Source organism: Electrona antarctica (genome assembly GCF_951216825.1).
Source record: "Electrona antarctica genome assembly, chromosome: 4".
In the NCBI taxonomy this organism is placed as follows: Eukaryota; Metazoa; Chordata; class Actinopteri; order Myctophiformes; family Myctophidae; genus Electrona; species Electrona antarctica.
Window position 1 is genome coordinate 44948212 of NC_136809.1, and position 15068 is coordinate 44963279.

The 15068-nt window shown below is 40.2% G+C and overlaps 1 protein-coding gene across 1 annotated transcript; it reads right to left on the reverse strand.

Moving 5' to 3' along the window:
• Window positions 1-4845: 4845 nt before the first annotated feature.
• itln1 (intelectin 1) lies at window positions 4846-10001 on the reverse strand. The gene is made up of 8 exons (XM_079499941.1): window positions 9969-10001; window positions 9710-9766; window positions 9303-9353; window positions 8943-9202; window positions 8199-8357; window positions 6657-6777; window positions 6380-6483; window positions 4846-5393 (listed from the first exon to the last, which is right to left on the reverse strand). Exons 2-8 carry the CDS (start codon window positions 9759-9761, stop codon window positions 5259-5261), a joined length of 882 nt encoding a protein of 293 aa, XP_079356067.1. The 5' UTR covers window positions 9762-9766; window positions 9969-10001; the 3' UTR covers window positions 4846-5258.
• Window positions 10002-15068: the final 5067 nt, after the last annotated feature.

Below are 15068 nucleotides of genomic sequence, written 5' to 3' on the forward strand. Positions count from 1 at the left end.
TGATTAAAATGAATGTGTCGATAAGGAACAATTGATGAAAATTGGTGTGACCGACAATGTGACACCAACATGTCGCTACTGCCTCGATGAGTAACTTACAAATGCGCCGACGCTACACCGGCCAGCCAATCAGACAGTGAGAAGCAGGCAGTGGTGGAAAAAGTACTCAGATGTTTTACTTAAGTAAAAGTATCAATACTGCAATGTAGATGTACTCTGCTACAAGTAAAAGTCTGGTAATGGAAATTTACTTGAGTAAAAGTACTAAAGTATTGGCATCAAAATGTACTTAAAGTACAAATGTAAAAGTAGTCGTTGTGCAGAATGTCTCGTTTCAAGTTTTCTAAGGTTTACAAATATTTTGAAAATAGCAGAAATATATATAGGGCTGAAGTATGTTTTGTAATAATAATGATAAAAATCTACAAAGTAACTAGTAACTAAAGTTTTCACATAAAGGTAGAGGAGTAAAAGTACAGTGGAGTACAGTACAGTATGTGTACATTGTATGTGAATGGAGTTTCCATTTGTACACTCTGAGTTAAATTAACAGTGATTTTACAATATATGGGGTCCCAGACATAGATATGCCATTAAATGGGGGTCTGTAGCCTAAGCCTAATGCATGTCAAACTGGGGGTCCTTGAAGTATCACTGCTAGAGCCATAACATTCTTCTCTTATGGGGTCCTTGGCATATTGGTTTTTCAAATGGAGGTCCACGGGCTAATTAGTGTCATTTTGGGGGTCCTTGACATGAAAACGTTTGGGAATAACTGATACATTGCGACTTAAATGCAAGGTCTGTTCTTTTATTATTATTGTTGACTTGTATGGTATGCACACTTATAGAGGGTATGTGCAAGCATGCATAAAGTGTGATAGGTGGCCTTACTGAGTGTTAAAGGACCACTTCACCACTTTTCAACATCTCTTCATATAATTGGTCCTCACTAATGTTCATGATAAAACACCACCATTTTTTCCTACTCAGTCTGTGTCTCATAGGAGGGCTTTGGGCAGTTCGGACACCCGTCCACCAGTGACATCATCATTAGGCAGATTTATTTTTAAACAAGATTTGTTTTAAAATATATTTAGATTTGTATTATCGTGAGAACGATGGCTTCAACTTTTGCATTGCAACTTTTCAGGAAAAGAAAGCCTGCCGTTTCTATTAGCTTGGATTCACCATCGATGATGTCACTGGTGGACGGGTTTCTGAACTGCCCACAGCCTTCCTATGAGACACATACTGAGTAGGAAAAAATTGTGGTATTTTATCATGAACATTAGTTAGGACCAATTATAGGAAGAGAAGTTGAAAAGTGGTGAAGTGGTCCTTTAAGTGATTGTGTGTTGTATGTATGCAGCCTTACTTGCCATGCAGGCATGCATATAATTTAATGTCATCTCTCTCTCCCTCTTTCCTGTCCATCTTCACTGTAACTATCAATAAAAGGCACAAAAGCCAAAAACAAATCTTTAAAAAAACAAAACAATGTGATGATGTTTTTGCGTCCACCAATCAGCAAAAACAATCTGGATCATAAATGAAACCGATAGAGAGACATCATCACTGCAGAATGTCCAGATGTACACACAGTATCCTACAATCCCTACGGTTCAATTCAAACTCTTTTATTTTTACTGTGTATGTAATGTGGTTTGAAAATTGATTTTCATCTAAAAAAGAAATTTGCTACAAACTACTGTACTGAGGTTTGGTACAGGCTATTACTTAGCTTGAGATAATGACATCATGTGAACAATAAAACATGACTTTATGTGATTTTGTAGCACTTGACTAGAGGTTCGGGCTGCTATATGTGGCCCAGTGGCCCTCACACCTACATTTCAACACTGATCCAACTGACATGCCCATGTATGGAGATCCCTGTGTCTGTCAGTCAATGCCCCCTTTGTGCCCATATATGGAGACTGAGGCAGAGTCATGGTGACATGATAATAACCGTTAGTTACATAATGTGAAAGAAACTTACTGCAGTATACAGTAGCAGTTTGGGAGCTATACTAGTGGCCCTGAATGTTGTGCTGTCCCTAATGTATAGCCCAGTGGTTCCCAAACTTTTGCATGCCAAGGACCCCCAAATTGACATGTATTAGCCCACGGACCCCCATTTGAAAAGCTATGCCATAAGAGAAGATTTTTTACGGCTCTAGCAGAGATTCTCAACCCGTTTAATTTCAAGGACCCCCAGTTTGACATGCATTAGTCTATGGAACCTCATTTAATGGCATTTCTATCTCTGGGACCTCCAATTCATATTGTAAAATCAATGTTAATTTAACTCAAAGAGTGTACAAATGGAACCAGATGGACCCTTAGCGGGTCCATTTGTACAGAACCATAAGGGTCCATTTGGTTCCAAACTATCATTTAGCTGGGGACCCCCTGGAACTCTCTCAAGGGGGACCTCACTTTGGGAACCACTGGTATAGCCTACACAAAACATTTACATCCCTATGTTACCCTGCCACCTGGTGGAGAACTCCATACACAGGCCTGACATCAACATTTAAAAGATGTCTTCTAAATCATGACAGTTTTCTGAAATACCTGTTTCTATATCAGTGGTAATCAATATTTCATGTCACATTTTCACGATTTTTCAAAAATAGCAGATCTACAAGCTCGTAGCGTGGCACTCGGTGCAGCGCTATGAGCTTGTAGATCTGCTATTTTTCAATAGCTAAGGTATAACACAATGCTTAAAACACCAAAAGGGGTTCCCATTTAGAATGGGTTAAGACACCAACCACTATATGGAATTATTTTCGCCAGGTTGACAGGCCATGAGGCCAATGTTTTCATCTGTGTGTCCCCAAGGGCCAAGGCTAATCTTGCAAACTGCTGCTGGACCGACTGGCATCAAACTTTGCATGGACATGGACAAAAGGCCAAGAAAGATACATTTTGGCGGTGACCAGATGTCCCCCTTTGCGTGGGACAGTCTCTCATTTCCAAGACTTTTCAGGCGTCCCACAAATTGAGACCCTGCACATTGTGACTGGCAGGCATGATCAGTGTTCTTAATGCCATATTTGTTACACTGCGCAAAAAGCTTGGAATACGGTTGTGTATATTACAGGAAACTTTCCAACAAACTCCCGTAAACTCCCGAATTGTACCATCACACCTGTATATTACCGTATATTACTGTATTTGCCCGCTAAACTTGAGGTTTACGGGCAAAATACAGTGCCCATAATTACCCGTTAACTCCTCTTTTCACGCAGTGAAATTAGTCCCCTAATAGTTGGCTCTCTGTTGTAAAGCTCTCTTTTCCTGCAAGATGAGTTTTTAAGCCTGTTAAAATAACATGAAAAATATCCCCATGGGCTACATTACCAAGTCGGCCATACCACCCATGACAAAAATTAGCATTTTAAAACAAAATGGGAGACACCAGAGGTTTTTAATAACAAAATGATAGGCAATATTAGGCCTATGGTCGAATATCACATCAAGGCATTTAACAGCAACTTAAGTAATACGTTATTGCTAACCCCACCCTCCTGGGGGGGGGGGGGGGGGGGGGACTTGCAGTAGCCTAGCATCCATTTGTGTGGGTTGAAACACTGAAGACATTTTCGGTACTTTTTCTATATTTAGTCTGCGTAGGCCTACCCGCTTTGAATCATGCTACTTGACTACTTCAACGTCACACGTGTGTCTAGTCAGGTGAGAGCCTGTTTTTTAAAAGTAATTAAAACATCACACTTGTGTGAAGTGAAAGTCCATAGACTATTAGACTTGACTGCCACATGACATCACGGGGGCACACACAAAGCCAGGGGTTGGAAGGGCTAGTCCCTCAAAAACATATCAGTCACCAGAACCAATATATGGGTGAATATATCATTAAAACCATACAGTAAGTTAAAACAGAGTTTGAAGTTACAATGGGTTTGTATAACTTCAACCAATCTGTCACATACATGTGTTTGTGTCTTGTATCACAATGCCAGCAGCAGCACAAAAACATAGTTCCATGTGAACGGAAGTTGCACTAGGCTATATGGTAGAAATAGGACAACAATACAAATTGCGCTAGTTTTGAGGATTAATTTATTTTTAATTAGTGGCCCCCAGTGACAACCACCAACTGACCGGAACACGGTACTCAGGCAATACATTAATAATTTGCAACCACTATATGAATGGCAAGTATTTCATACAGCTTTTAAAGGGGAACTTGGGGTCATGTGATCAGAGACATCACGTCAGTGTCAAGCCAAAGAGTACACCAACGTGATGTCACTGATCACATGACCTCCAGTTCTAGGCTAATTGTCGGGCGGCGGTGGCTCAGGGGTAGAGTGGCCGGATGGTAACCGCAAGGTTGCCAGTTCGAACCCGGGCTCCCCCAGAGTTAGTGTCGAAGACCCAAGGCCCTGAACCCCTAATTGCTCCTGATGTGCTGGTTGGTGCCTTGCATGGTTTCCGCCGCCATCGGTGTATGAATGTGTGTGTGAATGGGTGAATTGATGCACAATCTATGTAAAGTGCCTTGGATAAAGGCGCTATATAAATGCACCACTACCATTTAGTAAACAGAATGGGGGGGTGGTTATTATGTCCACACATCAGCTCTATATTAATGACATAGTTCAATGTTGAAAATGACTAACTAACCCTTTAATATTCACCAAAACCAGAACACAAGTCCCACCACGCGACTCGGGCAATCAATTAATACCTTTACAAGTAATTCCTACAGCTTTAAGTCCAAAAATATGAACTAACCCTTTAAAGTCACTAGTAAGAATGGTTTTATCATAGTTCAACAGCATAAGAAATTCTGAGACCCAGACATTTACGTAGAAAGCTAGCAAGACGAGGCAAGTTTATTCATAGAGCCTATTTCAACAAGGCAAGTACAGTACATGTGCTTTGCATGAAACGTTAAGCAAAGGAAACACTTTATGAAAGGACTTACTTTGAATTCAGCAAAAATAAAGTTAAACACCTTGTATCCTCCTTGTATACCTTGTTTATTTTGGTACATTTGATCCCAATACTTTTGTTCTTTCACGCAATTACATTTTTGAATACAGGAAATTGAATTTGAATAGGCCAACAGGAATTGTATTTGTATTTGTGTATCTGCATCGTGGTATTGCTATTTTCTTTACTTCAGTAAAAAAAAATAATAGTAATCTGAGTAAGTACCGGTACTTCTTCCACCACTGTTTGCTTGCCAGAGGTCAGTGGTTTGAGGAACATGAAGGGAGTCAGTTATAGAATAGTAGCAGCGCGGCCTCAGAGACGGCGGTGGAGGCCTTAAAGGTTGCGTCTGTGTCGTCAAAGCGACTGAAGTCACCACAGTTGGGCTGCAAAGTGACGTATCCTCCTCCGCCAACGCAATGCTGTGAAAATGCGAAAACAGATGCAACGTGTCATTGGACTTATATTCAAAAACACATTTCATTAGTTACAGGCCAATTTCTTTCCTAAGCCATTAGATGCTGGGACAGTACTATAATGGCTAATGTAAGAGCTGGAACATGTGACAGACCACCTACAATTAACTATTTGCTATAAAGGTTAATGAATAAAGATTTGTGTGGCATGACTGCATACTATAATAGAAACATTAGAACCACAGAATCATATGCTAGGAGGTGGATATAGACCTTGTGCAGGCCACACCCAAACATGAGGGTGTGAGAGGATAGTGCTTTCATTGTTCAAGCCAAGGTCTCTTAAACGGAGAGCAACAGTGTATTTGTTTAAAGCAGTGGTTTTCAACCAGTGGTCCGGGAACCACCAGTTGTCCTTGAGGAGGTTCCATGTGGTCCCCAGCTAAATGATGGTGTTGGTAACCAAATGGATAGATCTTTAACTCTTGAGAGTGTAAAATGAAACCAAATTTGGTTACATTTTATGCTCTCAAGAGTTAAATTATTATTAAAGATATGCATTACTTAAAAGTACAGTACATATTAGAGAATGTAGATTTTTTTTATTTTGATCAACATTTGCCTGTAATCTCTCCTAATGGTACCACGCAGCATGGAATTGTGGACAAAATCTTATCCAACGACAACAAAATATTCTACATTTTGGGTCTGAGAGGATACATTTCATCAAATGGTGGTCCGTGGCTCAAATGCAGAATAAACAATAGGCCTTGAAATGAAAATGGTTGAAAACCACTGGTTTAAAGGGATAGTTCACCCCCAAAAAACGTTAGAGGGCACCGGTGGGGTTGTAAAGTGACACTTGGGGTGTTGATCAAGCAGCAGTATTTAACAAGCGAGAATGTGTTGAAAAACCATAGGTTGCCTATAATATAAGCACCTCTTTGGGCCCCAAATTTGCTTTCTGCAAATAAAGATCTTAGAGTACTCACATTTTCAGGTTTGCAACCTGTGGGTTTAGTTCCAGAACATATGGCGAAGGCAGACCTGTCAGTGTTGATAGCTCTGAAGGAGATGTAGCCTGTTTCAAACGATACTGGAAAAAATAAATAATAATAATTAAAAGAAATAGGACTAGAATGTTGTCCTATAACTCCAGTTTGTAGTGTACGGAAGTCATTTCTATGCCATGTGTTAGGTCACGCGGTGCATGTCAGCAGAGGTCAATATCACATATTGTATGACGTGTTTCATATGCACAATTTTTACCTCTTGTAGCGGTTCCATAAAGCGACCTCACCACGTCATCATCCCCCTGGTCATACTCGATAGATATGGAGGGTCCATTGTTGATTTGGCATCTTCCCATACCATGTTTCACAGGGATCCTCTTGAAAAGGGGAAAAAGGGGATACAATATCAATCCAAAGAACGGTCATGCACTGTTTAAGCATCACTAATGTTCAGTGGTGGAAAAAGTAACCAATTGTTTTACTTAAGTAAACTGCAATGTAGAACTGTATACTTTACAAGTTACGAGTAACGAATTAAAAGTGTACTTGAGTAAAAGTACAAAGGTATTTGTATTAAAATGTACTTAAAAGTACCAAAAGTAGAAAGTACTCACTATGCAGAATGTCCCATTTCAAGTTTTCAAATATATAAAAATCTTTTGAAAATAGCTGTGAGCTTGTAGATTGGCTACTTTCAAATGGCTGAAATGTATATGGGGCTGTAGTGGTTAGTGTATGTTTTGCAATAATAATCAAAGATCTACAAAGTAACTAAAGTTTTCCAATAATTGCAGTGGAGTAAAAGTACAATATTTGCCTCTGAGATGTAGTAGAGTAGAAGTAAAAGTACTGAAATTTTAAAGTACCCTCCCCAGTAAAGTGAAAACATCCCCAAATTATAGTATATATATATATAAATATATATATATATATATATATATATATATATAATTATGAGAAAAATCATTAACATGGTGAAACACATCTTGATGACATCATCAAGATGTGTTTCACCATGTTAATGATTTTTTTCAGACCTCTAGTTCTAGGAAACAGAGAATGGGGGGACTTTTTTATTATTTCCACACAACAGCTCTAAGGTTGGTGTTTTAAGCATTATGTTGTACTTTAGCTATTGAAAAATAGCAGATCTACAAGCTCATAGCACGGCACAGAGTGCCGCACTACGAGCTTGAAGGTCTGCTATTTTTTTTTAATCGTGAAAATGTGGCACAAATCTTTGAATATATATTCTTTCACAGCGAACGTTTTTATCTTTGGTTCTGGTGGGGTGCCTAGAACAACATATTTTCAGGCGGGGGTCAGCGGCCAACTACATTGGGGGTCCTTGACATGAAAATGTTTGAGAACCACTGACATAGAAACATGAGGTTTTTCAGAAAACTGTCAGGAGTTAGAAGACATTTGTGGTATCGTTCCCAGGTCAAAATGGGTTAATTAAATAAATGCTATTCCCCCTTTTATCTTTGTGGGCCCCAGATGGTCTCTTTTTTCTAGGAATAAAATGCCTTATCTTAATAAAAACCATCAATCGTGGAAGAAATTAAAACTAATTTTGAAAAGGTAGATCCAGCATAATTCGTAATGATACCCTTCACCTATAGCAGGGGTGCCCGCACTTTTTTGACTTGAGCGCTACTTTCAAAATGACCAGCGCAACAAGGTCTAGCCACCCAAATAATTAGTTATCCCATTGCTTTAATGCCCATTGCTTTGCTAGAAGAAAAGATGTACTGACTATACATGTAGTTACAATGTGACATTCAAATGATCTTACAGTAAAAAGTTGGAAGAGGTTCGGGCCATGCTCTTCCCACGCGCTGCAGTGGGTGTGGTATCTTAAGAGAGACAAATCCTTCCACTGGTGCATTGGAGTTTTGTTTGGAACATGCCACACCGCCAGGCTAGCTGCATCAATGTCATAGTAGCCAGGATTCTGTCAACAAATCACATTGAAAGTCATAGCAAAAGTAAATCAAAAAGTGAAATGTCCTCAAAACATAGCTACCTGTACAGACCTCTCGAAATGAAATGATTAGTCATTAGATCAACCCTTAAACATCCCAGAAGTACATGCCAGGCCGGGTCGAGGAGAGAGTATATCTCACATGAAAATGTGTATGGTTCACAGGGTTCCCAACAGTGAGGTACCCAAGTATACATAGTGGTTCCTACTGGTTCCCAAACTTTTCAGGGCGAGACCCGAAAGAGAGATTGCCCGGGACCCAAAATAGCTGATCTACAAGCTTGCAATGTGGCGCGAAGCTTGTAGTTCAGCTATCACTACTTCTTCATTATTATTATGGAATTTCTTAGCTTTGTTTGTTTGTTTTAAAATGTATACAATTGTATTATTATTATTATTATAGAAAATGGGATTTTTACTCGGGCCAACCCTTGCACTGTTTGGGAAACATTAGTCATATTAAATGCGTGACAAAGAAGCTAAGTAAACCAATATTTTCACAGGCCGTCTTCCTTGAACTGCAGATAATTGAAGATCAGACAAAGACCAACCCACCTTGTAATCATCCTCTGTGACGCTCACTATATGCCCAAATGTCTTTCTGTTGCTCCAGTTGGAATCTCCGCCTGGCAAGTTGTATTTGTTGCCCTGCTGTGAGGACCAGTTGTCTCCTACTGTACATTTGCCCTTCAGATTGTTCTCATGGATGCTGGCTATCAGTGTCCAGCCACCACCATCACTCGTCATGTCACAGTAGGTCTGATATTCCTCACCATGTTCTTGAGCGTGACTAGCTCTGAGGGTATAAAGGCCATCTGAGAGGTTGAAAAGAAAACAAGCAGAAACATTGTGTTAGTTGGCATGAAATTAAAATCAACCCAAAGTAGAAAAGGTGTCCAGAATCAATCACTTCACCTTCAAGGTCAGGCCTTTGCGTTTTTAGTTCCTTACAGCTGCTTTGTGCTCCTGTACAGGGAAAATCAATTGTCAATCAATTGTCAATTAGTTGTGTCTGTTGTCTACACATTGTGTCTCTCTCTCATAGCATAATTGTACTCTAAGTCATGTATGAGTCAGTATAAGTCAGTATGTTCAAGGTTTTCCGGAAAGAAGAACTGAAAAATTTACTTAAGTAAGCATTCTGCATTCCGATGAGGACTGAGGACGTAGGCAATAATAAGGCACAATGAAGCAGCAGTGTTATGATGAGAGTAGAGTTAGGTAGAAACGTCAATTTAGCCAAAAATGTACATAGGCAATTGTGCGGAGGCTAACAAAATTAATAATACAATTGACAGTGTAAAGATACAGTGAGGCAGTACCTGAGTGTTGGATGAGCATGCAGGTGAGGAACAGCAAACTCCTAAAGAACATGATGCCTGTAGAGAGAGAGGAAATGGATGACAATATACCCCTTTGTTTCCAACCTTAAACAAAATAGAAAGGTCCTGTCAATAAAAGCTGTATTCAGGCCATCTGATCAACTATAATGTACAGTTGCCTTAAATCACTTTACTCAACAAACAAGCTGCTGTGTCTCAGCAACGTGCATTCAAATAAGATGCAAAACAATGGCCTTACCTTATTACTTTACTAGACAGTCAAGACTGAGCTTCATGTCCTTGGTGATCTTCTTATAACAGACACTTGTTTATGAATAAGGAATAAGATAACAAGATGGAATGCTGTCAACACAGTTTCATGCATGTCTATGTTATCTGCCAAACTAACACGTGAGGGCGCAGGGCAGCAGTGGCTCAGGGGTAAAGCGGCCGGTAGAGCGGCCGGATGGGAACCGTGAGATTCCCACTTTGATCCCGGGCTCCCCCAGAGTTAGTGTCCTTGAGCAAGACTGCACCCTGAATTGCTCCCAATGTGCAGGTTGGTGCCTTGCATGGTTACCTCTAACCTGACTCTGCCAGATGGGGCAGCAGTGAGTACACTGGGTTCCCCCCTCCCCAGATGGGAGCAGGAGGGGGGAACCCAGTGTACTCTCTGCTGCCCCATCTGGCGGAGTCAGGTTAGGTTACCTCTGCCGGTGTATGAATGTGTATGTGAATGGAGTGAATGTAATGCACATCTATTTAAACCGCTTTGGATAAAAGCGCCATATAAATGCACCATTTCAATCTTTGTGTCGGTGGATGCTGCTTGTTGACCATCACAAATAGTAATAAGTGTTAGGCTACTGAGGGTTTTTTACTTTGTGGTAAAGGACTGTATAATCTAGTTTGCTGCTCAGGGGCAAGAGTACAGGAGTCGAGATCCACTTTGGAGTGTTTAATTAACCAACCGTTGTTTTATTAACCAACTGTTTGTTGGTTTCTAAAGGAAACATAAGCATCTCAATATAATTAGCAAACCACACTGCAGCTTATACATATTGGGAACATTATATCAATGTAAACCTTAATTATGAAGTACAATCACATGCTCAATTCATACTATTTAACAAGTTGTCAAATGACATATCTGCTGATATTCTGGTAGCTTTAAGCAGCTGGAATAATGTAACTACAGCAGACCACTGGGATAGTAGAAATAAACCAAATATAATGCAATAACAAACTACATGACATAGTTGAAACATGAACATACAATCATGCCACATAAAGTTACTTTCTGCAGTGTTAAGGACGGACTTATAATCATAGTACTTACTTTAGTCATGAATTCAACATTCAGAACAACAATGAAAAGGCCTATATTGGATGGAAAACAACCTTAACTGAGTGCTAGCAGGCTAAGCTAGGCATTTGAGTCTCTGAACATGCTGACCAGGGGTCATCAACATGTCCATACACGGACAAAATGTCCGTGGCAAAGACTTGGCCTTGTCCGTGGCACATTTTAGATTTTCTGTTTTACACACCCAACCATTATAATGTTCATATTTTGATCATGAGACCCAATTAATGAATGTCAAGACTCCAGGTTTTCTTCAGAATGTGTACGACACATGTTTTACTATGGCATATACCATAGTGGCATAGTCTAACTAGTACTAGTGGTTTTCCAATGTATTATTTGCAATTGTAAGAGAAACCTATGAAAATCTGGGAACTAAATCGTTACCAAGAAATTTCTTCACCAATGTGTTTCTAAAGTGTAGGCCTACTAAAAGTTTGAAATTCAACTCCTGTGGGAAATTTGAGTTATTAGCATAATATGTGACATTAACATCCTATATAAGGCAAATTTCATCATTCTTTAAGTAGCATATGACATATGAAACTAGGGGGTTTTCATGATTCTGAATCCATTCCAAGCATTAGTTCTGCACAAAAAACACTCCTTGGGAGGAAAACAGCCATAGCCGCCGTCTGAGTGTTTTTTGTGCAAAACGAATGCTTGGAATGGATTCAGAATCATGAAAACCCCCTAGTTTCATGTCATGGTATGGTCACATATTATGCTAATAACTCAATTTGAATTTCAAACTTACAAGTACCCCTTAAATCTGAGAGTGTACAAATGTGTACATTTGTACACTCTCAGAGTTGCAGACCTGTTATGGTCATTCAGGGCTAGCTCTTTACACGTTTCTGGTCATACTCATTGTGTATGTCTTTGGCAAAAATTACATTTTGACAAAAATGTCCACCACAAGCCAACATGGCGATGCTGATCGCACTTCTTCTTTATACTGTCTTTAATGCAAATTAAGTTTCGCTGTAACAAGTGGGAATGTACTTGGCTCATCGGTAAAATAATAAGCTAATGCAATTATAATACATGGGCAGAATCCCCACTTCTCCCCTGCTGTCCCATAATGTAATATATTTAGTTAAAACAGGCTAAACGTCACAGGAAACTCTGTCTCCATAGGAAACCACTGCTGACCATCTAATTTGGCTTAGGAATGCGACAAAAAACAAAAACAATCACACCTGTGTGAAGTGAGCGGTGCAACTGTACTGTGTGGGGGTCCCCAGGGGGTCCCTGGGGGGGGGCCCACAAAATCCATATACCCAGAAACGCGCCCAGGGGGCCGGGCCTGTTCCGGCGAGCCTTCCCGCGTCCAAAACGGTCGAGAACTGATAGTTATCATGTTGCAGCTTTCCGTGCTCATCCGTGCTGGGACGCATAGACAGACTATATAGGGACACACAAAGCTTCGTAATGGAGCGGAGGCAGCGCTCAAAAATAGGCTATCCATTCATTCAAGTCTCAATGGTAATCAATAGAAAAAAATCACACCCATGTGAAGTGAGTGGTGCAACTCCATGTGGGTGGTACCCGGGGGACCGGGGGTCCCCGGAAGTTCCAGACGCACAGGAACGCGGCCAGGGTTCCGGCGAGCCGCCCCGCGTCCGAAATGGTTGAGAAATGAGAGAGCTACTGTATGGGGGTCCCCAGGGGGGGTCCCTGTACTGTCACACCCCTAATCATCATATATACCGTGTGTGTGTGTGTGTGTGTGTGTGTGTGTGTGTGTGTGTGTGTGTGTGTGTGTGTGTGTGTGTGTGTGTGTGTGTGTGTGTGTGTGTGTGTGTGTGTGTGTGGCTGCGCAACAGTGACACTTGGTTGAGAAAAACGCTATTTCCGTGCCTATAGGAGTGGTTGCACCACTCAAAAAGTATTTTTGGAGGGTGAACTATCCCTTTAATGAACCCTTACAGATTATCTCATAACTGATGTTTTGAAATTCCTTTCTCTTATCTTCACTGGTACTTACACCCCATGGCCCATATTTAAAAATGACACTGTACATTAGGTTGAATTTGACCAATGACAAAAATGTGGGCAATAATAATGATATATATTATTGTAGCCTTTGTATTAGATTTTTCAACATGCACTGTTTTGTTTTTATTTGCTATTTTGCTTTTATTATGACAATGTTAATGTTCTTAATTAATGTACTTTTATTTTATAAACAAAAGTCCAAGAAGTGCTTTGTCTCCCCAGTGGTATAAACTGCAGACTAACAAGAGTATGTTTTATTTTGTCACACAATTGAGGCTACAAGTACAAGAATTTCACTGCGTGCATTGTTGCCACAAAAGTGCATAGGAACTGCAATTTACAACTTACAATTTAAGCATTTAGCAGACGTTCTTTATTCATAGTGACTTACACATACATTAAATAAAATGCATAGACAGTATAATGTGCCTCAATAATCTGGGATCATGGGTGAAGTCTGTCTGTCTGTCTGTCTGTCTGTCTGTCTGTCTGTCTGTCTGTCTGTCTCACGCAATAATGAACAACATGTGTGATATAGGCTACTGTTGTTAATAGCAGTGACTGAGTCAAGTGAACAACAAGTGAACATGGCCCTCATCAAGTCACCCTTCGCCCAATGCACCAAAATGAGTTCCGACACCCCTGGTCTAAACACTATTATCAAAAAATAAATAGTCTGTACATTGACACAAATAAACCTGGCATCGGTCTAAATAACATGCTATCATTTAGGGGGTTAAATATCTTTCTCGTGCAGAGACACTTTGACACGTAGACTGAGGGGAGGTGAACCAGTGACCTTCTGTTTATCAGGCAGCCTACAAAGCTACAAACAATAGACTTACTGAATTTCAGTGGTGGAAAAAGTAGGCTACTCACAATTTCTTCGATACATTTTATCAATAGCCTATACTGCAACAATTAAATTAAATTACAGTTTTACAGATCGGTTACAATTAAAATAATTTACAATTAAAAAAAAATACTTGAGTAAAAGTACAAAGTAATTGGCATAAAAATGTACTTAAAAGTACCAAAAGTAGAAAGTACTCATTGTGCAGAATGTCCCATTTCACAAGTTTTCAAATGAAAAAATATTTTGAAAATGGCAGATCTACAAGCTCACAATGCGTCACATCGTGATTCGTGATGTATTGTGAGCTTGTAGATAACCTATTTAATAAAAATGATACAGGGCTGTAGACTGCAGTGGTTAACGTACGTTTTGTAATAGGCTAATAATCAAAATCTACAAAGTAACTAGTAACTGAATTTTTCAAATAAATGTAGGAGAGTAAAAGTACAGTATTTGCATCCAAGATGTAGTGGAGTAGAAGTAAAAGTGGAAATACTCAAGTAAAGTACAAATACCTCAATATTGTACTCAAGTACAGACTTAAGTAAATGTACTAAGTTACTTTCCACCGTCACTCACCGTCACTGAATTTAAAGGACAAGTTTAAAAGACAATTGAAGCCATTCTGTAAAGCCAGATAGTGTTGCGCCTGATTTATGCTTGGTTGCACATCATTTTGTTGCAAGTTTGTAGATCTACTAATTTCAGTGCACAGCCCCGACACACAAGTACGTGAAAATCTAATTGTGCTTGCAGTGGTGGTTATTCAAGTACTGCACTTTTTTTCTTTTTACCTAGTGCCACTTTAATGAATAAAATGTAATTTTGTCCAATCTGTATGGTACAGTAGGCCATTATTAATACAATAGAACGTATACCATTGGCAACTGGCGGCCCGGGGGCCACATACGGCCCCCACCATCACTTAATGCGGCCCGCAGGTTACTATCAACTGGCGGCCCGGGGGCCACATGCGGCCCCCACCATCACTTAATGCGGCCCGCAGGTTAATATCAACTGGCGGCCCGGGGGCTACATGCGGCCTCCACCATCACTTAATGCGGCCCGCAGGTTAATATAAACTAGCGGCCCGGGGGCCACATGCGGCCTCCACCATCACTTAATGCGGCCCGCAG